Genomic DNA, 26,375 nt, shown 5'->3' with positions numbered 1-26,375 from the left:
TGGAGAGAAGTGTTTTCAGGAGGGCAATAAAGAAAGCAAAACAAAATCAGGCAGAAAAAACTAACCTCTAATTTTCAGTCTCTTTTAAACCTCTGACTGAAACTTTGCAATTTCATTTTACATTTGTTACACCTTAAATACATTGCAATTAGAAACCATGTAGGAAGAGCAAGTTCAAACTGCAGCAGGCGTAGAGTAGCATCTTTTAAAATGATAGAAGAATAAAATGCAACTGTCATTTTCAATAAGGTTGAATAGATAAGTGGCTATTACTTGTGATGCTATTTATATATTCACAGGTATTTAATTGGGGAGAGGGAGTTGACACCAGATTAAAGCCACATTTTCAAATCTAGCTTCTTACCTAGATAGATTCCCAAATTCAGAAATGTTTAATACGCTTTAAATTTCCCTTCAGGGTTTTCTGAGTACCTAATCCCCACTGACAATCCTGGACTGTAATATCCTAATATTTTAATTATACTTGTTCTTGGTGATGTATAGAATAAAAAAACCTTGTGTGGCTATTTTTAATGTTTAATTTTGATAGTCCTTTTAATTTTCTTTCAGCAGCACCATTTGTATGTGTATGTATGTATTTTCTGTAGTTACCCATCCACCCCTTTTCCACGGGTTGCTTTGAGTGCTTTCAGCCTTTCTCACACTACTCCAATGGATAAAAATGGATTCTTGCCACCCCTTTACACATTCTAGTCCACTAACCTAATAGTGTGACTTAAATAAGCAGAAGAGCAGGTAAAAGCCTTTCACAAGCTACTGAACTGCTTTGAGCTGCTCCTTGATGCTGTAGTGTTCCCTAGCAACACTGCATAGCTTGCACTGCTTTTTTATTTCTGAACCAGTGGTTTACTCAGACTGCATGATGAGATGCTTCTGAAAATACAAATACAGATGGTTTTAAGAGTCTTATTAGCAGTTTTAATTGAGTGACATCTGATATTTTTAGGATAAGATTTTATTCACCTGGTTGTCTCCCCTATAGTATTGTAGCACTTTCTTTAGATATGGGAGTATGGGCAGTCTGGCTCAGCTAATATTGCAATGGTGCACTGGCACCAACACTTAATCCTATACCCACTGGAGTTGATGGAAATATTTCCATTGTACTTTAATGGGTGCACAATCAAACCCTTTTTGAGGTTGTATTGATATTAACTTTATGAGAGGAACTGAGAATGGGCTTTATCTTCAGACCACAGCTTCATTTAAAAAAAAACAAAAAAAGTTCGTTCTTGTTTTGCACTCCCACAACTTGTTTTTTCTTTTAACCATACAGTTTAATTTGCTGTGAATCCAATACCTTTTTAAAGTAACTATTCTAGAAATGATCTGCTATCTTTCTTGTAATGTTTTCTCTCCGAGCATCTATAATTGGATGCAAGTACCAAATTTCACTTTGAGTTAGTTAAGGTTCCCAGTTAGGAAAATCTATACAAAACTGGGAAATTTGACTTGCCAGAAATGATAAATGTTTCCCTGATTTTGTGTGGATAACAAAAGCTTATCTTTTCAATAGTACAGAAACATTCAGATACATTACTTATTTCACTTTCCACTAATGGAACTGAATATTTTCCATAATTATCAGTTCGAGATACTGAGTTCCTCGATTAAATATACGTTATACCAATGTAGATATTTACAACAGTTGTCACTTACATGTTGTGTGTAACATGTGGTTCCTTATGGTTAATTAGAATACACTGAAATAGTCTATTCAAAGTTGTGCACCTTTCACCACAGTATCTAATAATTATCATGAAATTGCACTGGCTAATTTTTTTGTTAAAATCCCATAAGCATGCTGAAGAAAAGAAAAAAAATTCCCTATTTCCTCCACTTTCTCATAGTTACTGAGAAACTCCCACATTATTTTTAGGCTTGGAAGGATTTAATTTTTATTGGTGTATGTCAGTAAACATTTATTTCAGCATACATACAAACTGAAGAAAAGAACTTTCCATCAATGATTGTTTGAAATTTACAGATAGGCAAAGTCAGAAAAGTGCTTCCTGAGTTTGAGTTTTATTTAAGGATATTTACTTGTATATTTTTACATGTGATGTTGACAACTTCATATTTTACAGTTATCAAGCTTTAACTTTTTGACTCTCAACATCTACTGGCATTAAATAATTGTCTGACCCAGCTCATAATTTCCTGCCACTGTGAAAATTTAAATCTATAAAAATTGTAAAGAATGCTTAAAATTAAACAAGTATATTATCAGTCAAAAATATATTAAAAAAAACAAATTCTGCTAAGCCTCATTATTTTCAACAATTTAAAGGTAGGAAAACCTGGATTACCAGTGTAATGATTGTATGTATTAAATATATTTTTTCCTTTTCTCTTTCCTTTCAGAATATTGCTGCATATAAACTTCTTGGCACCTTTACTTATGGTCTTATTGTGGGTAAAACCAATCACCAAGGACTACATTATGAACCCACCTCTGGGAAAAGAGAGCGTGCCTTTGTAAGGTTCCTTTTTAACATTTGTTCTGAAGTCTTGGGATCAGACTCTTCATCCCCACTCTGTTCCATTTATGCCATGTAAAAGCTGAAGTGGAGTAATGGGGCCTTAAAATCCCTGGGTTCTGGCCATGGAAGGAATCCTTGGCATAGGCCCTGCAGAGATTCCAACATAGCCCTTGGAAGCTGGTATGGCATAGGCTGGGCTTGTTTTTCACTGCAGTACTTATCAAGCTATAACATGTGTGCACAGAGTTGGGACAACACTAAAGTGTCTAGCTTGAGTGATAAGTGGTGCTTTAAGCTTGAACAAGCTGGCCTATTACAAGGTATGGGTTGAAGGTAAAGTGCTGCTGACACCTGAGAGCTAGTAATGTAGTGGTGATGCAGCAGCTGAGTTAGCATAATTCATCAAATACTAATCCAATCACTCTAACAGAATTACTATGCTGCTAATCAAATTACTCTCTGTAGCTGGGGTGTTGTCTTGCAATGTGGTCAGTAGAGTAGCTAACTTCCTTTGGGGAGAATGTGTTCCTACTCTGACAGAAAAACCCCTTCTGCAGTGTAGGCTGCATCTACACTATGGGGTTATGCAGTGTCTCTGTAATAGACATACCCTACATGTTTCCTGATTTGTGTATTGGAGAGAGTCTGCAGTCACTTTATTTATTGAAGCTAAGTAATTCCTTTAATTTTTTTCAAAAATAATAATTAATAAATAAAAACAGCTCTCGGTAAAAATAAATTGGATTTTTTTTTACTGTTTTGTTTCTAGAAATAAAAGCTAATAGCTGTGACCACTTTGTATGCCAAAGAAAGTTGCATTGGGAGTGAACTCAATAATTTAATTACAATTTGAGATTTTGTACTTTAGTGTTTTTTAAAATTAGAAATAAATTATTGCAGTGACGTGGCGTTTAACCTGGCTAGAGGGCCAAAGATATTAGTCTATACTTCAGTTGATATTTTACAGCTGTATAGTGAGGATTCCAAATCTTAAAGCATTTGGAATGCATAGTTCTTATTTATTATTCTAGATTGCTTGAAATCGTCAATATTGACAGAACTTCCCAGTTTTTCCTGTTGCAAGCTCTTGGATATTTAAATAGGCCTAATGTTGTGGCATGAGTAGGAAGTGTAAGGAACTAAGGGAGAAAGGAAAATTGTATATTGCTTGCACATGAGCTATATAAATAATTGTATTAAATATTTCCTTCAAGACATGAAGTTTTTTGTACAGATAATATAATGTAAACAGATGCATAGCATTAAGTATAAGATGACTTTTGGAGAATATTACTATAGTGTTTTGATCCACAGAATGTCAGAAGCAACATTTGATACGGTACGATTGTGGATAATTATCCTGTTGTGCGCTTTACGGTTGGCCATGATGCGCAAACACCTGCAAGCCTACCTTAATTTAGCACAGAAATGTGTGGATCAGATGAAAAAGGAGGCTGGCAGAATAAGTACAGTTGATCTGCAGAAAATGGTAAGTATAATGGAACAAAAATGGTAAATGTATGAAGTGATTCACACACTAATTTTAACATAGCTTGTTGGGCACAACACATTACTCTGTCCTTGTACCTTTCCACAGGCTCAGAATTCACATCCAAAAATCATAAACCTAGAGGTTTCTTGAGTATGTTCTTTTACAAGAAGGCTCCCATTGCAAGGGGAAAATCCTCATATTTGGAAAATGCAGAGTTGAACTGATATTTTCCATACACCACAGCCACACAAACTAAACTCTGTTTCCTTTGCTCCATGTCCTAAGGAGTCCCTACATGCAATCACAGTACTATATCTATCTCAACCTCTTTGTCCAGCATAATCTTTGGCAATCAGCTACTGTATTTCCCTAATGAATGGTGCGACACAGACTTCTACAAAGTTCTGTGGAGTGTATGAATAAGTAGTGATTTGGACTTATGGTGGGCACACAGGAAATAGGTGGCTTTGTTAGGAGAATCAAGGGTGTTGTTATAGTCCCACTTCCACAGAGGCAATGGTAAGGTTGTATGGCTGTATACTGTGCTAAATGTGCGGAGATCTTTGAACTGTGAAAGGAACTATATACAAAATAATATAAATTAAAAAAAAAAATCTTTTCCATTTTAAAGAGCTGAATGATGTGGCAATTTTGTAAAAGTGTCTCAAAAAATGTACTAGCCTGCATGTACAAATAGTTGTCCATCTTGTTACCATGATGACACTGAATAATTCTTTATTTTTAGCAGTCAAATTACTGTGGCCAAATAGGTGGATAGAAATGTGTAAGGCTACTGTGTAACTATATGGGAGGGATAGGCTCATTTTGCAGAGAAGTACTGAATGCAACATGTTAGTCAGTCCCATGGGAGATGTGGTATGGAAAGTGTCATATAGCACAAAAATGCACTTGTCTATTTTAGGTTTTACAATAATAGTACTTATTACAATGACCATTAGTGTAGTATCTGTGTCACCAGCAAAATATTAAGCACTGGCCTTAAAGGGGCTTCGAAGGGGATTTCTAGCTCATATTTTTAGTCAGAAGCATGGTGACTAATGTGGGGCTTCAGGATTAAGGTGGATTTATTCACAGGGCTCTTCTCACAGTCAATACCAGAATGAGTCCAGTTGTTGCTGCTAGGAACCTTGATGTTCTCTTTAATCAGCATCTTTCTGCGCCCATATTTCTCATGTTATCTGGAAAATGCAGCATCTTCTAAATATCTCACTTAACTATAAGTTTTGTAATTTTCAAAACTATTCAAGTCTATTCCATACAATGCCTTCTACTTCAGTCTTCCAAAATCCTCCTTTTCAGTCAGTTCAAAGCCACGAAACAAAATCAATTTTTGTTTTATCTGACTATTTGTGTATCACCTCCTCTCTTTTTGGTCTTCTGTTGCTGTGACCAGGAAACGATCCTTCAAATCTTTTTCCTTTATTGGTTGCTACTTTTCTGTTTGATCATATTCTATCAAAGGGGGAGCAGTCATCTTATTATGTTTTGGTTTCCTGGTCATCATACTTCCTTTTCAGTATCCAGTGTTTTGGAACTCTCTTCCCCATACTGTCTTTTTGACACTTTTTCATCTCAAAACCCTTCCCTCTTTTCAGTGCTATTTTAAAGAATTCCATGCCTTTTCATCCTCTATGCAAGGCCAATATTTTGTCCTCACTTAAGATGTATAGTTGACTTTTTCATTGCTGATTTTGTTTTTTTTTTTTTGACTTTGTCCTCTTATTTTTCCCCAAGCCCTTTGGGTCAACAGTTGTATGTAATGTAACAGTAGTGGTTAGGAGAGGAGGACCCCACTCCCTGTGAAGAAATAAAATAATTTAAAAGTGGAGTCCAATAAAACATAATCTAAATCTGAAGTGAAGATTCTTTACGTGAATTCTGTTAACCAATTAAATTAACCATGGAGCTTCTATTTGTTTCTCATTTTTCTGACCAGTTTCATTTACTAATATCTCACATTGTTAAACAAAAGCACCTAAGTCCCATTTCCCAAAAGGGACTTAGACTGGGGTGGCAAACTATGGCCCATCAGATGTTCTTATCTGGCTCTCGAGCTCCTGCCAAGGGAGCAGGGTCGGGGGCTTACCCCGCTCCATCTGCCCGGTGCTCTCCAGCCCCCGATTCACAATTCCCTTGATGAGCACCATCCTGCAGCACACAGCCACACTGCACAGGCACATCTTCACCCCGCTTCTACACGGTAGCACACCCAATCCCCTCCCAGTCTCCTGTGGCCCCACCCTTGAGAGCCTCGAAACCACCCAGGGACCATTCCCATCCCAGCTAGGGTGCTTCTGCCTGTGGCGGTGCCTGGTATGGCCACCTTGGTGTCACTGCCAGTAGAGCCCCTAGGAGTCCCCGGTACTGCCCATGTAGAGCCCCCATTCCGTGCCACACCCCATGAGTGCCCCCTCCCCCCACCTTGGTAACATCCCTTATAGAGCTCATCCATGCTACACCCCAAAGAGTTCCCCTCCTCTACCATGCGTTCATGGCCCGCCATACAATTTCCATACCCAGATGTGTCCCTCGGGCCATAAAGTTTGCTCACCCTGACTTGGACCCTTAGGAGCCAAAGTCTTATTGAAAGACAGTGGGACTTAAGCATTTGCCTAAGTCACTTTTGAAAATGAGACGTAGGCTTCTGAGTCACTCCAGCACTTTTGAAAATTTTTATCCAAAGTTCATTAGTTTTGAGACTACTTTTTAACAAACTCCTAGTGTATAGAAATGCAGATAATTGAATTATAGCAATTTTTTAAAGAAAAAGTGAGATGAATGGGTTTTTTAAACTCTGCCTTTTGCAAGGAAATAACTAGTAAAGTAATGAGCTCTTTAAATATTATGAAATTTTTATTAAGTCTGAAATTCTTCCTGAAAAGTCTTTTTGAAGACAGTACTTTAGACACTAAAAATCTGGTGGGAAAAATCTTTAGAATGTAGCTTCTCTCATAAAGATCACATTTCTTTAAGCTGCTCTGTTTTACTGACAATTGTATTTAAATGTTTGCTATGATTATTCATAACGTCATCTATGTTGAGATTTTTTTGCACGCTAAGTCACTCATAAAGATTTTGTTGGTTTCAGGTGGCCCGAGTATTTTATTACCTTTGTGTAATTGCATTGCAGTATGTGGCACCTCTGGTAATGCTGCTTCATGCAACTCTGCTTTTGAAAACGTTAGGTAAGCAAAATTTGATAAATGAAAACAGTGCATATGTTTACAAAAAAAATTTCTAGTCCTATTATGAAAGGGTTTTATCATTTTATATCTGTCCATTAAAAGAAAGCATGTGTAACCAATAATATACAGAGATGTTTTCTTGTCTTTTAAAACAGTAGCTTTAAGACTACTGTCTTCTTTCTGATTTTTAGACACCTGTTAACCGGATATTAATTCCTATTTGTGATTGATATTCCAATAGGCAACTATTTAGTATAACAAATTGAGATGTTTTATATATATTGAAACATGGATTTTTTGTTTTTTTACATTTTATAAACAGTTATGCTTTTTATATATGTGTGTGTGTGTGTGTATAAAAATCATTTTATGGAAATCTGTTAATGTAATCTTCTAAAATGAATGTAAGTCTTAACTGCATGGACTTCTTGAACACTATTTGTAAATGAGGCATGGGTTTTGTTCTGGTATTAATAAAAGACTAGAGCAACACCAGACAATCATGAAGGATATGTCTTTCACTGTCTTACCAGATCTACTATAGTGAAATTAGGGAGTTGACACAGGCATGTTGCAATTTTATATTTAGGAAGTTATTTAGAAATAATTTTCTATTTCTAATATGTCGAGGGTACTGCTGCTATATTTATAGACTTGACTGAAGTAAAAGGAGTTGGAATCTAGTTGCTTCATTTATTATGTTACTTTTAACAGGTAATTATTCCTGGGGCATCTATCCAGAATCTAGCTCTGACTTTCCAGTGAAGAACAGACCATTCCCCAGTTCAGTTTACTCTGAGTCTCCATCTGCTGATGGAAAGATGAAGGTAACTGTAGTACAAATAACAATGGCATTGGGCAGCCTAAAGAACATTTTCACTCCTCTCCTATTCCGAGGACTTCTGTCTTTTCTCACCTGGTGGATTGCTGCTTGCCTCTTCTCCACAAGCCTTTTTGGGCTTTTCTATCACCAGTATCTGACTGTGGCATGAATAATCAGCTCACAAAAGAAATATATTTAACTTCTCGGTTCAAACCCATGTACCCCAGAGGGGCTGAAGAAAAAATGAAAGAATGCATACGTGAAGAAAAAACACATATCAAGTTTTATTCTTAAATGCTTCCTCTGTATTCTCAGGGTGAATATTATGTTTAAAATCACAAGTGGGTTTAACTTTTGTTACCGAATGGTAGATAACTAACTGCTGAATTATGATATTGGAACTGTGACTAACTTTTTTGTGTGGCTGATATTGGAAGGCTAGTTAAAAGAGTAGTGCCTGTGGGTACCTTGCTTTCCATTAACACTAAGCCACCCTCAAAACTTTGTATATTGCTTCAGTCGTTGACTGATGACTCTTAGTGGTATTGAGGTACAGGTAACACTCATGGTGGCTGCCTAGTTAAACAATCTTGAAACTGAGCCATACAATGGGGAGAGGAAATAATTTCTGTTGGAACGATATTGATCACTTTTCTGTGTGAAAAGCAAAAAAAAATCCAACAAGACAAAAGAAATACTGTATATTACAGTAAAGAAATCTATGTAATATTTGAATTTAGGGTAGGAACAAATGCATGGACTTTGCAAGTATTGCTGCTGAAGAAATGCAGGAATGTTCATGCTGTAAGAAGAATATTATAAAAATATATATTGTCTCAATCCCTGCAGTCATTTAAAATAATGAATGGCCATATAAACCCTTGCAAGTACAGTATTGGTGCTACTATTGATCCACAGATTCCATTTGGGTCTTTTAAATTTCATTTTTCCAGGTAATAAATTCCATTGAATTCACAAAATATTTGGAATAGATTATCAACAGTGATCAAACTGTTTAAAAAGAATATCTATAATCCTGCTGAGTGTGTATGTATCTGTAAATATATATAAATATATATTATATATTAAATATATAATATATATGGAGTCTATAAAAATACTGAATCTTTAAGTTGCTGAATGTATGTTACAGGGCAGTGTGACAGGGACATGTATGTATCTAAGTTCAAGATCTTTTTGAACGAAAATTAAATTTTTTTTGAAAGTTCAGCTGGAAGGGCTATTTTTTGGTGCCTCTACAAAGGTATTTAACTTTAATAAAGAACCTTTGAATTTTGTTGAAATTCACCCAGAAGTTGTTACTCTTCTCTTTCCTGCTCTGTGTGATCTTTGTTTGTTAGAATAATGTGAGTTTAGCCCGCTGATGTAGAAATATTGAACGTCTTTTAGTCTCAGAAATATATTTTCTGTACATAAATTTTAAAACGTATAGTAAGGAGGAGTAAAGTATTAATTTGACACGTTTTGTTTAGTTTGAATAACAGTTCCAAAGTTGAGTACTTTGAGAACAAATTAGAATGACAGCTTTTTTTTTTTCCAGTTGCTTTGTGTATACTGTAATCAGAAATGCAGGATTGGGAATTAATGTGGGGCAACTTTTTTAAAATTTTACTTAAAGTGCACTGCAGAAAGATATCTGTGTTTTAGTATGAGAAAGTAGTAATAGCCATACATAGAAAATATGGGTAATGGTTTTGGGTTTCTTTGAATTATTTGTGTAAAACTTGGAATATAGTAAACAGAAATGGAAAGACTGTTAGAAAATGCTTAATTTAAATGTTGTAAATCTTATGGTATGGGAAAACAAAGCATCAAAGAATACTGAAAATTAAGGATTTTAGATAATTATCAATTCTCTGTCCATCAAATAGCTTTGAAAGCATTCAAAAATATTTTCTCATTTTCTCTTACCATAATAAGGTTTATATATCACTACCTCTCACCTGCATCCCCCACTGTGCACACACGCCCTCTTAAATATCCTGACAAACCTCTTAGATCCTGCCAGTTACTCTAGGAGTATAGTACTTCATAGCTAACAGTGGTGTAAACTTTGCTTATACCCTAATTTTTAATAGGTGATGGTGGCAACCACTATCTGAATGGCCTAAAGAATATTTGACTTCATAGATTCAAAACTTGAAACATTCCTATGAGAAATGCCCTTTCAGATGATTGGCAGATAGGTCCAGCAATACTGGACAGGCCCATTTGCTGGGTATGTGTTGTATATGATTAGCCATGAAAGAATAAGGTAGCCTTTAAGTGGTTACAATTAGAATTAATGCTTAGGGCCCTACCAAATTCATGGTCCAATTTGGTCAATATCAGGTCATAGGATTTTAAAAATCAGTCAGTTTGTCTTACTGACTGATCAAACTGATACACCAGGAGAACTGACTTTGATAAATCAAGAAACAGCTTGACTGTCTTTCTATCTTTGTTCTGATTACCATTTCTAGCCATTGCCTCTTGAATGTTGCATCCAACCCTGTGGTTCAGCAGGTTTCAGGTTGGCTATGGGTGGAAGATATTCTCCCTTTAGTGACTTTCATTGACTTAGATCTTGCATAATCCAGGGGTGGTCTTGTACAAAACCTATCTAGGTCAGAAAATCTTTCTGACATGGGGGAAATGGACAAAAAAGAAGTAAAAAAGGACATTATTATAGTGATGAGTATGGTATAAAATAGGTCTGTTGACCTATAGCTGAATGGCATCTTCATGAGCAAATGAATAACCTGTCTTGTGCTTCATATTAAGTCATTTCTAGTTATCTTTTATTCTTGTGTATCTGTCTGCCATTCTCAACAGTAACCTGCAAAGGAAAAAGTAGGTTTGTGCTGCTTTTTTTTTTTTTAGTTGTTGCATCTTTATTATGTATAAAGAAGGCTTATGGGGTATGTACTTTGGCAGAGTTCTCCTTCTTTACATTAAAAAAAAAATAAGATTTTCTTAGTTTCTCTGGGAGGATTATATGACAGCTGCAGAAAACTAATAGGTTTTAGAAATATAAAGCAACTAATTCCCTGACTGAGGGAAAGCAGTTTTTAGTCAGGCTGCTTAAAATGTTGTGTGGCTTTCTTCATGAATTATCTCTTTCTGAGAAAAAGAACTGGGAGATAAGATGTCTTTGGTAAAGATTCAACAGCCCTGTCCATTCAGTTAAGATGATGTGGCTTGTGAGCCTAAGGATTTGACTAAAGAGTGTGATTTTTTTTTAAACCCACTAGTTTAACTAAATTGAAGTTTGTGTCTTAATTGAGTTTGTGGCTTATTTGAGTTTAACTTGATCTGTTAATTTTTTACAAGATTAAACTAAACTGAAATAAGAATAGCAAACCACAAACTTGCACAAGTTTAACTAAACTGGTTAAAATAATATCTTTTTAGTTAAAAGGGTAGGGGTCTGTGTCTAGACCAGGCTTGAGACCTCTGAATTCTCATCAAAAAGTAGGGAAGACCAACTGTGACATTCCTGATAGGAACTCTTTTTAAGCTTAGAAATGTTTTGTATACATCACAGGAAAGGAGAAAAGGTCATAAACCAGCATTTTTCACTTTGCAGGGCACCTTGGAGTGCCTTTTGGTCTGTACTATCATCATGTGGATATTTCAGTAATTGTAGAGGTCTTTGGGATTTCCCAGCTGCCTAAAAGTTTGCAGTTGTTTGCAGCCACAAATTCTGTCACCCCCCCCCCTTTTTATTTATATATATTTTTAAAAAATCCCTCTTTCTTGCGTAAGAATCAGTTGGTACAACAAAGGAAAAGGGCATTTGGTATCAGTGAGAGAATGAACAGCATTATATGGAAGAAGAGCTGCCTTAGAAGATTCATTGCTTAAATCCAATGTTACGTAACATCAATCCTTTATTCAAAGGAGATGGAGAACTTGTGAATAGGGAGCCTCTTATGCCCTAATTATAAAGTCAAACTTATCTAGAAGCAAGCGGTGTGCCATGAAGATACATGTTAGCTGTCTAAACCACAACGCTCAACTTCTGAGTATATAGTATGGTTATTTAATACAGAAAATCCCAGCTAATCTCATCCAAACACCTGTCTGTCGCTCTTTACGTCAGCCACCTATGGGCGCAGAATTCACCATTGCTAATTGATGTCTTAGGTTTAATATTTTTAAAAATAAACTTATGACTATGAAAATTTTGTCCTCATAGATAACAATATTGTGAAGTTAGTGGTGCCGTAAAATGGAAGCCCTTACACCTTTTTATTCTCCAAGACCCTTAGTGTTATACTTTTCCTTTTAAGCATTAGTTTGCTTTCCATAGAGGAACTTTGTGTTATGTCAGCCAAATAGCCCCCAAATTTAGTACTGCACATAGTCTGTTGCCGTTGCTTTTTTCCCCCCGTAAAGCTCCTAAACGTTTTACTCATGCTTGAAGAACAATGTCCATAGTAAAAATAGAAATCATGAATGAAAATACTCAGGCCAAAGGAGCTGAAGTGTTTTATCTTAAGGAAATGTTCCTAAGTCAAAGTGGGGTCTTAATAAAAAGAAGAGAGCAGATTACTAGTGTTCTTAAATTTTAAGATGAACATTTACCGTAAAATAACAAATAGGTAAAACTGTTAGTTTAATCTACAGGTTAAATCCCCCCAAAGAAGTATTAAGGGCAAAATCTTGGCCTCTCTGATAAAGGTTTACTCTGAAGAGCACAATGATACAGAAATATTGGATACGCTGTCCTGTTGTTGGGCAAGATGGCTTAGGGCAGCCAGTCACACTGTACAGTGACATGCATGTTGCTTCTCCTTTGAAAAGCATCAGCATGCCCACCAGTAGGGGCAACACTGTGTGGTGCTGTACCTAGTTGTCATTCCCAGCGTGAGGTTGGAATGCCCTTCTGCTGCGGTAGGGAGGGGAGATGGGAAAAGCCTCCCGAAGAGGTTCTTACTCACTAGCATACCCACATTACATCAGTCAGGATTTTGCTCTAAGGTTTCCTGGCTACAGTCTGCTTAAATTTTTTACAAGGAAGTTTAAATTTCACTTTTCCACAAAGTCTGTAACTTTTGAGGCAATTTGCTGAAACTCAGAGAAAAGTAAACCACAAACCAAGTCTTTTTTGAAATCTCCCATTATTGGTTGTCAGGTGAATAATGATGTACTGGCCATTGTTTTGAGAACCAGTATATATGTATTTTTATACCTTTGTTGCAACAGTGTTTTTAATGCAAATTAAATTTTTTTTTAATCCTGATGCCATGGAACATGTTCTCATGTTTATTCATGTCCGGGCCTCCAATTAGATCAAATGTTTCTACATGTTGATTCTTAAACTTGAAGCCCAGATGGATAAATTTATAACAAGTATAAGCTTAATAAGTATATACCTATATAATAATATATATTAAGTATATACTTAATTAAGAAGTATAATTTATTAACAAGTACAACTTGGTATCAGTCTGTAAATGCCAAACAGTTCTTTAGGTTCAGATTCCCATTATTCAAAATTAGAAAATGGAAGAAGTTGAGATCTGTAATATCTCTTAACAACACAGTATGTTCATGACTTTGGTAGTACATTCGTGGGAGAATTCTGTACTAAAAAATTAATTCTGTGCAGAATATTTTAAAATATTGCATATTTTGTCAAAATAATGCCATATAACCATGCCAGTTTCAATTATTTTGGTAATTGTTTTAAATTAATTTATTTAAACTACAATACAATGCATGGAGAAAGGGAGTTTTGGAGGAGATCCCCAAATTCCCTTTGTCTAATTATATGTCACTGGGTTTGTCCTTTTTATTTCTAGTTATTAGTCAACAAATATATGCATCCGTATGCTCAGTATTACATTATAGGCAACTGAAGAGCAAGTGAAGGCTGGGAAGTCAAACTCACAATTTATATTAGCTACTGACCATTTCCAGAAAGGCTAACAGTAAATCAGGGTTCTTGGAGCACATTTTGATAGGAAAATTTTTCAGTCCAAACATTTTAACCAGTTCTAATCATTAAAGCACCATAAGCATTGATAAGGCTGTTTTATGCTCCTGGGGGGAATTCACTAAGAATGGGAACAGTTCACTAACAATGATGGGAACAACTAAGCTGGCAGGCTGCTACATTCGGATCTGAGGGGACAGAGTCTACCTCACACATACCTCCAAACACCCAGAAGCCCTACCCCTCCACATGGGATGCACCACAATAGCGAGTGAGAGGGACAAAGTCTCTTTTGCTTGCATGCTTGCACACCCAGCCCCCATTCCCTTGCAGTGATTTACATCTCCACTGGCTGCTCCAGGTACCCAAGCCAACATGCCCAATGGGCGAGTGACTGCTCTTGTGGCTTCCATGTCAAAAGTCATTTTTCTGCAGGAAAGCAAAACATTTTTGCGGGGGATATGAATTATACACATGCACAGTGGTGCAGAATCCCTCCAGGAGCACAAGTAGTAAACCTCTGTAGCATTTAAAGAAGCAACTTTTTGAAAAGTCTTACTGGTCAGCCTTTTTTAATTACTTTGTGTGATAGTTTTGCTGTATTTTTGAACCCTGATTTATGATGATTTATGCTTATAAAACCAGGCTTTGCTATAATTTTCAGTATTCTTTGTAACTTTGTTTACCTCTTATGCACTATTGTCTTACGTACTTCAAAAGCAGATGGGTATTCACAATATTTTTCATAAAAGGTAAAACAAAGAAAAGTGTACCAAAAATTCCATTTTGTAAATCTCATTCTTACATGTGTAAACATGGTGTGCCAACAAAAACTGTATTTCTCTTGTTTCTGGTTTTCCTGTCTTAACTAAAGTGGAAAATGGGCATGATTTATCTTGCATTGTCATAATATGAGTAGATAAACATTTTTGAGAACATTTCTGTGGCAGAAATGGGGGGGGGGGGGACTCGCGTTTATCCTAGTATATCATTTCCTTTTAAGTATAAGGACATATTTGTACTTAAAAATATTATTAAATTGTTTAGGCCCAGAATTTCACTCAAGTTAAAATTGTTGTAAACTGTAAATTATTGCAAACTGTACGTGTCTCCAGACTGTAAATATTTTTTAAATCTATCAGTTACTGGGAACTTTAAAAATTAATATTTTATGTATAACCTCACAATTGTTGCTCTTTTGCTACTGAGATAGCTTTTATTAGCAAAGGTACATAGATCAACACATCTTGTTCCTAGAACTATGCTGGTATTGACAATATTGATGCTCACAAAGCAAATTGTCTGTGACCAAGAGATGAAAAATCTTTATTTGCCCACGGAAAAGGTCAAAACTTACGGGAAACTTCCAAGTCCCCCTCTCTAGATTAGGGTAGGTTTTCAAAAATTTCCCACTTCCACTTTGAGTTCCACCATCTTGGCAAGATTGAGCACCTTCATTTGATTGTCTACTAGTTATCATTGTTTTAAAACACCATATTGATTAGACCTGCTCTGAGCAAAGTTACATGACGTGGTGCTTTAAAATCAGGCACACCTTCTATGCTGTACTGCAGAGGGCTCCCAAAAGTTGATAACATAGTGGAACCCAACTGGTATTGGCAAAGTTGCATCATTTTAAAAAAAAACAAACAAACCAAAAAACAGAGGATAAGGGTACAATATTACCAACGTCTACACAAAGAACAAACTCCATCTTCTGTGCACACAAGGTGTTACTAAAGTGCCTGGACCCTGCACGTTCTAGAACAGATAGTAGGAAATGACATTTTCAAGCAGACATTTTCTAAAGTTGTGCACATGCATTTGTGCTTCTCTTGGTAAGTATGCATACCTAGAAGATAGCCTGCATTTTCTTAAAAGGAGATCAGCCAGTCTGTAAACATTTGCCATGGGAATTTAATTTTAACTCATTGAAATACTTGTGTGTATGTATGTGTATATGTATAGATGATTAATGTGGAAAAATAAATTCTCAAGGCTAATATTTTAACTATATATACCTTTTTATTTCTAATAAGTTTATTTTGCTTTTATCGCATAAATATTCCAAGAATTCTGCCTTCCCTTTACTGTATTTGTAAGAACACCTCAGTTCCTCCTACACTTTCACATTTTTTCCATACTTGAGATTAAAGAAATTACAATTCTGTAATGTTAGGACTGTCTGCAATGGAATGGTTGACTTTGAAAGAAGTTTGTAACTCCTGCTTTGCTACAAGTTTGTAGTTTGAGCTCCAGTCCTGCAAGGACTTGCGTATTTAACTTGATCTCAATAGGACTATTCATGGGCTTACAGTTTTAGCATGTGTAGAAGTTTCTGCAGAACTTAAGCATTAATGAGATCAAACCTAGGATATAAAAGAGCAGGAATTACATGGACGTATGGGGCTGAACATAATGGATCCAAAACAGGAGACCAGTGTTAACTGTTGTACAGTTTTTTTAAATTTTGTATTTTTAATAACAGCCTTATGTACTGTTGAATGCTTTTGTTAGGACAGTGGACTGCCAGCTTGACTTTTGACTATCTTTTATAAGAACTTGCATGCTTTAAATTTTAAGATTAAAAAAAGTCTATCAAACATGATTGGTCTGATTCAGCAGAAAAAAAAAGTGGTGAAATAAACATTTTTAGATGCCTAGTCTGGAGGTAATTATTCTGCATGTTACCTGTAAAGTGCTTGTAATTGAACTGTTTGCATTGAATTAAGTCTGTACCAAAGAAAGCACTCCTTAAAGGAAGCCTTATAGTGTGAGCTTTTAGCTCTAAAAAATGGCTTTAGCAATTAGTATATTTAATGTATATAGCACGTGGTTTTGGGAAAACTTGTTCCTGTAAGCTACTATACATTAGTTTTTTACACTGTGTGTAAGAAATTGTGTTGCTTATTGCTGCTAATGGTTTATCTGGAGAATTGAAGAATTTTCTGTCTTGCTTGAAAAGTGTTAGTGTGTGTTAGGCACATTTTCCTAATGTTGATGAACATAGTAATGCTCACTAAGTTTTGATGTTAATTTAATAAAATTCTGTGAAATACAAAGATTATGCTTTTTGAGCTCCCCAGTTGTCATTTGGTGAAAAATTTATAATTTATGATTGGTAGATTATACAAACATAAAATTATGTACTAAAAGAGAATGTATATTGGCTAAAGTACTAGTGGGGTTACCACAGTGACTGCAGGGAAAGCTGTTGATATAAACTGCTGTATGTGGACTCACTTCAATCAATCTTGTTTGGCTCTTCATTGCCAGGGATATTGTGAAGGCCAAAAGTGTAAGTGGGTTTGAAAAAAAAAATTGGTTACATTCATAGAGGACAGGTCAATCAATAGCTGATGGCCAAGATGGTCAGGGATACAAACTCCATGCTCTGGATGTGTGACTGCCAGAAATTGGGACAGGATGTCAGAGGGATGGATCATTCAATAGCTTACCCTGTTATGTTCATTCCCTGTGAAGCATCTGGCACTGGCCACTGTTAGAAGACAGGATGATGGGCTAGATGGACCATTAGTCTTGACCCACTGTGGTCATTCTTATGTTCTTAATCTGCTTGCCTTTTTAAATCTTTAATTCAAATGAGGGATTTCATGTTTGATGCAATGCTGGTGTTTTAGAATTTGCTAAATGTAATAGAAGTGTTCTAATCTTTAGTCAGCATATGTCTTCCTTTTATGCACTGTAACCTGACCTTTTAAACCGTTTGTTTATACGACATATACTGGGCTGCAGTGTAATTTCCATTATTTTATACAGTGCTGCCCAAATCAGAAATAAGGCAACTTTTAAAACCAAAGATCAATAAATGTTTCATCCTTAAATTTGATTTTGTATATTTATAAATCTTAAAATTATACTAGTTACTGGTTCTGCAAATTTGTGCAAAACTCTGACTTCCAAGGAACTATTTGACAACCTAATTAACTGAATAGCGTTAGTCAAAATGTTTGATTTAGCTTTGTTTAAAAAAAAATCCCACAAACATCTTGATTTTTGTGTGAAAGTGTTTTGAAAACATATTTTAGAAACTTTAAAGGAAGAAATTTAGCAGATATGTAAAGTGTTCAATTTGTATGTGGGAGGAAGGATTAATTACTGCTGTGTGACTTGATTGGTAAGCATAGGCCTTGTCTGCACAATTTTTGCTCCAGTATAATTGTCGGGGTAATTTTTTTAAATCAATATAGTTAAACTGATACAACACCTCGTGTGGGTGCAGTTGTACCTGCATAAATGTGCTTGTACCTGCATAGCTTGTTCCACTTCCTATCCTGGGATAACCACATTTGTTCCACTTCCTATCCTGGGATAACCACATTGATACTAGTATAGCTGCATCCACACTGGGGGGATTTTAGTACTTTATGCTGGTATAGCTAAAGCAGTACCACTCTTGTGTGCAGATGAGGCTTTAGTCATGTGAGTAACAATCCTACAACTGGCTCCATGCAGTTCCAAAGACCTGCCCACAGAGAGCCGGTTTCAGCATTGGGCTCACGGAGAGACTTTTTCATAGATTCTAAGGTCGGAGGAGATCATTGTGATCATCTAGTCTGACCTCTGTATAGCACAGGCAATAGAAGTCCCACAAAATAATTCTTAGAATATATCTTTCAGGAAAACACCAACGTTAGTTTTAAAAATTGTCGGTGATGGAGAATCCTTGATAAACTGTTCCATTGGTTGGTTAGTCTCACTGTTAAATATTTACACCCTTATTTCCAGTCTGAATTTGTCTAGATTCAACTTTCAGCCATTGGATTGTGTTTATGCCTTTCTCCGCTAGAGTGATAAGCCCATTATTATATATTTGTTCACTGTGTCGGTACTTATAGACTGTAATTAAGTCACTCTTAACTTTCTCTTTAAGATAAAAGAACAGGAGTATTTGTGACACCTTAGAGACTAACAAATTTATTAGAGCATAAACTTTTGTAGGCTACAGCCCACTTCATCGGATGCATAGAATGGAACATATAGTAAGAAGATGTATAGATATCGATACAGAGAATTAATTAGCCTCTGACAGTTTGCATGGCAACTTCCACCTTAAGATGAGCTATTATCAGCAGGAGAAAAAAACTTTTGTAGTGAAAATTAAGATGGCCCATTTAGACAGTTGAGAAGAAAGTGTAATCTCCTCTGGTCATCAGCTCTAGTGGATGGAGACATGCATCTCTTCCTTCCTTGCCTTCGCTGTGTTATCCCCAGCAATAGCAATCTGCCTGACCAGGACTGCTTGCTTTCTTTTCTGAATCAGTTAACTGTGTGATTGCACACAGTTATAAATTACTACACAGTTAAAGTAAAAAATGTTGGAGAGAAAACATTAAAAACAATAAAAGAGCCTACATGCATGCTAATAAACTTACCAGAGATCTGGTAACTTACCTTAACTGTAGCGTAAGTAAGGGATTTTCAGAGGCAAAGCTCTTTCTTGGCTTCAGCCTTCTGGATGGTGGAAAGTGTCCTTACAATAGGTGTCTTAAATCATGCACCTGTTTTTATTTCCTTTTTACTAAAGGCATCTTGTCTCATTGATGGTGCGCTCCCTGTGAAGCAGTATAGCTACTGTAGTAGGAATAGGAGAGCCTGAGACATAAGCCCTTGTATCGGAGACCTGGTGTGCGGCTCACAGAATCTGGCAACAAACAAGGCTGATATTGCAGAAATGCACATCCCTAAGAAGTGCTACTTAGAGTGCTCACGCAAACACATCCCGATATCAAGTGGTACCAGAACATTTTAATATTAAGGATGGTACAAAAAAATTCCCCAAGGATAACGAACACCTGACCATTCCTAAAAGATAAGGTCAGGATGACAGTACGTAATAGAGATGTTTTGATTGAACCAACAGGTACGAAATGATAGAACTAGTGATCTTAGGGGGCAGTAACAAACTCTTTGAAAGGGGCAGTACTAACTTGTTTGTATCAGGGTGTGATCAGGTCACTCGGTGAACTGCAAGAAATGGGGCAGACAATCCCCAAAGCTGGTTGATATTCCAATACTTAGATTTATCAAGCCGGCACAAAACAGCTTCTATAATACCTCACTGGTTACCCAGAAGCCAACAACACACCTCCCTTAAAGTAACCCAGCCTTAGGTCTCCACCCAGACACCCCAGTCAAATATAATGAGGATTGCTGAAAATTTTATTCATCATATTAGAGTTCTACCAATTCCAAAGAATTGGACACATTACCTCTCGGGTTTCAGAGTAGCAGCTGTGTTAGTCTGTATTCGCAAAAAAAAAAGAGTACTTGTGGCACCTTAGAGACTAACAAATTTATTAGAGCATAAGCTTTCGTGAGCTACAGCTCACTTCATCGGATCACCTCTCAGGTTAATGAACACAGTGGAGTCGCATCTTACGCAGGGATTAGGTTCTAAAGTCAGCGCGTAAGGCAAAAATCGCTTATAGTCAAAATTACCCTTGAAAATCCATTAAATGGCCCATAAAGTACAGTATACTGTACATGTTTTTGTGTATACAACCCTGTGCAGTAATATGTATAATGTATAATAGAGTACATATGCAAAATATAATTTTACAGTACTGTATTTTTAATTACGGGGATAATTACAGGGGGTCGTCAGGGTTTGATGTCGATCCAGGAGACGGAGGTGACAGAGAGCTTGGGTGACGGAGAGCAAGTTGTAGACTAAGTGGTTGGCTTTGGTTCAGCTCGAGAAGTTGATTGAGTAGGCTCATCTGCTGCTGGTTTTTCCTTGAAAAACATGATCAGCAACTGTCGCTGTTGTCTCTTGAGCTGCTCAAACATTTCTTGATACAGTCTCAAATCGTCTGTAATAGTATGTGTGATTTTTGAGGTTTCGTTCCATAGAGGGATCATATTCAGAAATTTAAATAAAGTGTTTTGCTGCTTAGAACACTTCTGCAAATTTATGAAGATTCCAAATTGCTGGCTCTTCCTGTTCGTCGTCTTCGTCATCATCTTTGTCTTCTGTAGACTATTTTATCAGTTCCTCAAACTGTTCGTTAGTCAGAGTTTCTCTATGGCTTTCAATTTCTTCCTCAAGGATGTTGACGAAGCCGTCACCACCCACTTGTCTGGCCACCTGAACAATGCATTTCACTTCTTTGTCAATGGTCGGGAAACCCTTAAAATCATTCACACATTCTTTCCATAGGTTTCGCCAACACGCATTGATTGTTTCAGGCTTGATTGCATCCATTGCCTGTTTAATATAAGTGATGCAATTGGCAATGTTGAAGGACTTCCAACACTCCATCACATTAAGATTGAGATCAGCATCCACGGTGCTACGTATTCATGAGAAAGTAAGCCTCATGTACGTGGCCTTGAAACAGCGAATCACACCTTGGTCGAGAGGATGGAGGTGGTATTGGGGAGGAGAAAGACGACTTCAACGTCATTATGCGCAAACTGGAGTGCTGCAGGGTGACCAGGAGCATTGCCTATGATCAGGAACATTTTAAAGTCAAGTCCTTTCTCTTTGAGGTACCACTTGACCTCCGGAATGAAACACTTGTGGAGCCAATCCAGAAATAATGCTGCTGTCACCCAAGCCTTTTTATTTGATTGCCAGAACGCAGGCAGGAGATCTTTGTTCTTGCCTTTTAGGGCATGGGGATTTTCAGCCCTGTAGAGCAAGCCCGGCTTTATTAAATGCCCAGCCGCATTGCCACAAAACACAGTCACACAGTCTTTAGCTGCTTTGCAGCCAGGGGCTTGTCTTTCTGATTTTGAAGTGTAAGTGCGGTTGGGCGTTTTTTTTCCAGAAGAGCCCAGTCTCTTCAGCATTAAAAACTTATTCTGAAAGATAACCTTTTCTATGATTTTCTTTAATTATTCAGGGTAGGCTTTCGCTGCCTATTGAATGGCAAATGCAGCTTCACCAGTAGTCTGCACGTTTTTGAGGTTGAAGTGGTTCCTAAAACTGTTAAGCCAACCTTGGCTGGCTTTGAATTGCTTCTCATCAGAAGGCTGTCCCTCTTCGGCAGGAGGTTTGAACAGTGCATAGAAGCTAAGAGGTTTTCTCGTAACGTGTTGTGATCGAAAGGCACACGTTTACTGTTCATGTCTTCCAGCCATAAGTTTAATGCCTTTTCAGTCTTCACTAAAGTCTTATCACGCAGGTGGCTCGTCACCTTAGCAGTCATTGGAGCACTTGATGCCATGGCTTGATGAATTTCTCTCTCTCAAATCTTGATGGCACGGATACTAGATTCATTGCGGCCATATTTACGCACCACGTTGGAGGCGGACATACCATCTCTCTAAGTCCAACACAGCCAGTTTTTCCTCCAGTGCTGAAACAGCTTGCTGTTTCTTCAGTTGAGCACCAGATGAAGTAGTTGGCTTGCGTTTAGGGGCCATGTTGTATGAAAAATACGTACAGTATCTTTAAACACTAGACTCTCACTCAGCGTGGCAAGATGCTCACACTATGAGAGGCATGTGGGAACTGAGACCGACTGAGGGAAGAGCAGATTCACGTCTCCCATCTCACACTCACTTCAGAGCATACGCTCATTGAGTGGAATGGTGGTCGGAATCGCCCGCACTATTTTCAAGTATCTTGTTGTTTTTCTTTTTTTTTGCCAAGCGTGTATAATTGAATTAGTGTAAGTTAAATGTGCATATGATGCAACTCACCTGTATTTCACATCTTACCCAAATACATACTTACAGCCAATTCTTATTAACTAAACTAAAATTTATTAAAGAAAAGAGAGAATTGTTTAAAATATCAGTATACATACTGAGATGAACACAATTCTTGAGATTTAGATTCATAGCAGAGATGGTGAGCTTTGTAGTTGCAAAGAGTTCTTTCAGAAATAGTTCATAGGTTATAGTCCAAAGTTTATATTCAGGGTGATCCAGTCAGGACTGGGATCTCAGTCCTCATGGCTTAGGCTTCCCCTGCATGAAGTCTCAAGCAGATCTGAGATGACAGGATCAGGGCCCAAGGGTCTTCTATACAGTTTCAGGCCCTCTTGTGACAGCTTGGAGTCCTTTGGCGAACAATAGGCACCTATGGGGACTTTGAAGTGGACCCATTTCCTAAGCATCCTGGGTAATTATCTATACAGAGTAAAATAAGGCAATTCCCTGTTTTTCCACTATTCGCAGATGATTTGCTGTACATTTCAAAGACACATGAATACAGCAATATCCTATAAAAAAGAAAAGGAGGACTTGTGGCACCTTAGAGACTAACAAATGTATTTGAGCATAAGCTTTCGTGAGCTACAGCTCACTTCATCGGACGCACTCGGTGGAAAATACAGTGGGGAGATTTATATATACACAGAGAACATGAAACAATGGATTTTATCATACACACTGTAAGGAGAGTGATCACTTAAGATGAGCTATTACCAGCAGGAAGGACGGAGGGAAAGGAGGAAAACCTTTTGTGGTGATAATCAAGGTGAGCCATTTCCGGCAGTTAACAAGAACATCTGAGGAACAGGAGGGGGTGGGGTGGGGTGGGGGGGGAAAAATAACATGGGGAAATAGTTTTACTTTATGTAATGACGCATCCACTCCCACTGTTTATTCAAGCCTAAATTAATTGTATCCAGTTTGCAAATTAATGCCAATTCAGCAGTCTCTTGTTGGAGTCTGTTTTTGAAGCTTTTTTGTTGAAGGATAGCCACTCTCAGGTTTGTAATCGTGTGACGAGAGATTGAAGTGTTCTCTGACAAAGGAGGTGCTGTCATCATCATGAATAGGTCGGAATATGAACAAGAGGCTACTAGGCAGCTCTCCAACACCACTTTCTACAAGCCATTACCCTCTGAACCCACTGAGGGTTACCAAAAGAAACTACAGCATTTGCTCAAGAAACTCCCTGAAAAAGCACAAGAACAAATCCGCACAGACACACCCATGGAACCCCGACCTGGGGTATTCTATCTGCTACCCAAGATCCATAAACCTGGAAATCCTGGACTCCCCATCATCTCAGGCATTGGCACCCTGACAACAGGATTGTCTGGCTATGTAGACTCCCTCCTCAGGCCCTACGCTACCAGCACTCCCAGCTATCTTTGAGACACCACTGACTTCCTGAGGAAACTACAATCCATCGGTGATCTTCCTAAAAACACCATCCTAGCCACTATGGATGTAGAAGCCCTCTACACCAACATTCCACACAAAGATGGACTACAAGCCATCAGGAACAGTATCCCCGATAATGTCACAGCTAACCTAGTGGCTGAACTTTGTGACTTTGTCCTCACCCATAACTATTTCACATTTGCGGACAATGTATACCTTCAAATCAGTGGCACTGTGATGGGTACCCGCATGGCCCCACAGTATGCCAACATTTTTATGGCTGACTTAGAACAATACTTCCTCAGCTCTCGTCTCCTAATGTCCCTACTCTACTCTACTTGCACTACGTTGATGACATCTTCATCATCTGGACCCATGGAAAAGAAGCCCTTGAGGAATTCCACCATGATTTCAACAATTTCCATCCCACCATCCTCAGCCTGGACCAGTCCACACAAGAGATCTACTTCCTGGACACTATGGTGCTAATAAGCGATGGTCACATAAACACCACCCTATATCGGAAACCCACTGACCATTATTCCTACCTACATGCCTCTAGCTTTCATCCAGATCACACCACACGATCCATTGTCTACAGCCAAGCTCTACGATATAACCGCATTTGCTCCAACCCCTCAGACAGAGACAAACACCTACAAGATCTCTATCATGCATTCCTACAACTACAATACCCACCTGCTGAAGTGAAGAAACAGATTGACAGAGCCAGAAGAGTACCCAGAAGTTACCTACTCCAGGACAGGCCCAACAAAGAAAATAACGCCACTAGCCATCACCTTCAGCCCCCAACTAAAACCTCTCCAACGCATCATCAAGGATCTACAACCTATCCTGAAGGACGACCCATCACTCTCACAGATCTTGAGAGACAGGCCAGTCCTTGCTTACAGACAGCCCCCCAAGCTGAAGCAAATACTCACCAGCAACCACACAACAGAACCACTAACCCAGAAACTTATCCTTGCAACAAAGCCCGTTGCCAACTGTGTCCACATCTATTCAGGGGACACCATCATAGGGCCTAATCACATCAGCCACACTATCAGAGGTTCGTTCACCTGCGCATCTACCAATGTGATATGTGCCAGCAATGCCCCTCTGCCATGTATATTGGTCAAACTGGACAGTCTCTACGTAAAAGAATAAATGGACACAAATCAGATGTCAAGAATTAGAACATTCAAGAACCAGAGAACACTTCAATCTCTCCGGTCACACGATTACAGACCTGTTATTGGCTATCCTTCAACAACAAAACTTCAAAAACAGACTCCAACGAGAGACTGCTAAATTGGAATTAATTTGCAAACTGGATACAATTATCTTAAGCTTGAATAGAGACTGGAAGTGGATGGGTCATTACATAAAGTAAAACTATTTCCCCATGTTATTTCTCCCCCCACCCCACCCCCTACTGTTCCTCAGACGTTCTTGTTAACTGCTGGAAATGGCCCACCTTGATTATCACCACAAAAGGTTTTCCTCCTTTTCCCCCCGTCCTTCCTGCTGGTAATAGCTCATCTTAAGTGATCACTCTCCTTACAGTGTGTATGATAAAACATACACATACATACATAGAACATTGTTTCATGTTCTCTCTGTGTCTATATAAATCTCCCCACTGTATTTTTTACCGAATGCATCTGATGAAGTGAGCTGTAGCTCACGAAAGCTTATGCTCTAATAAATTTGTTAGTCTCTAAGGTGCCACAAGTACTCCTTTTCTTTTTTGCGAATACAGACTAACACGGTTGCTACTCTGAAACCAGCAATATCCTATGTTTGCTGTTCATTTAAATGTTAGGATGTCCTTTTGATCTTTGAATTCTCAGCTAGAGTGAGACACAGGAACTGTCTGTTTACTTGGCTAATCATTAAACAAGATACAAGTAAATGCATACAATTAATATCACTTAATTTCCATCAATATAGGTTTGCATGTCAAAGTTCTAGGCTACCTAACATATTTCCAAAGGTTGACTCTAGGTTAATTAGCCTGCAAGCTGCTTAACCCTTTCTGGCTATGTGTCAAAGGGATATCTCAGAGGGAGTATCTTTGGCCAGCCTAGGGAGCAGTGGTGGAAAGTCCTGCCACTGACTGAGCTGCATCCATTGTCACGAGTATACATATCTTAGTATCCTCATAGTCTGCCATGTGCTATTGCCAAGCTTCGTCAACAATAAACCTGGCTGGGTGCCTTCGCTAAAAACCACGTCTGGATTTATTGGGCAGTTTAATTACAGTCTGCTATCTGCGCAGACCTGGGACAGCACATTGAATGAACACATGCAG

General features: G+C 37.8%; 1 protein-coding gene across 8 annotated transcripts in view; it reads left to right on the top strand.

Moving 5' to 3' along the window:
• TMEM161B (transmembrane protein 161B) overlaps positions 1-26,375 on the top strand; it is a 125,032-nt gene that overhangs the window by 70,188 nt on the left and 28,469 nt on the right. For 6 of the 8 annotated variants that reach the window (XM_038401898.2, XM_038401895.2, XM_038401897.2 and 3 more), the window contains 4 exons: positions 2,386-2,499; positions 3,819-3,993; positions 7,106-7,202; positions 7,917-8,412. In XM_038401898.2, coding sequence (XP_038257826.1) covers positions 2,386-2,499; positions 3,819-3,993; positions 7,106-7,202; positions 7,917-8,194 — 664 coding nt within the window. In that variant the 3' untranslated portion in view covers positions 8,195-8,412. Of the gene's footprint in view, positions 1-2,385; positions 2,500-3,818; positions 3,994-7,105; positions 7,203-7,916; positions 8,413-26,375 lie in introns of those variants that run through there. The other 2 variants (XR_006281237.1, XR_006281236.1) reach the window with 1 other exon arrangement.

The sequence above is a fragment of the Dermochelys coriacea genome, chromosome 5 (assembly GCF_009764565.3).
Source record: "Dermochelys coriacea isolate rDerCor1 chromosome 5, rDerCor1.pri.v4, whole genome shotgun sequence".
NCBI classification, from domain to species: Eukaryota; Metazoa; Chordata; order Testudines; family Dermochelyidae; genus Dermochelys; species Dermochelys coriacea.
Note: the sequence above shows the minus strand (reverse complement) of the source record. Positions and strands in the feature narration are given on the sequence as shown.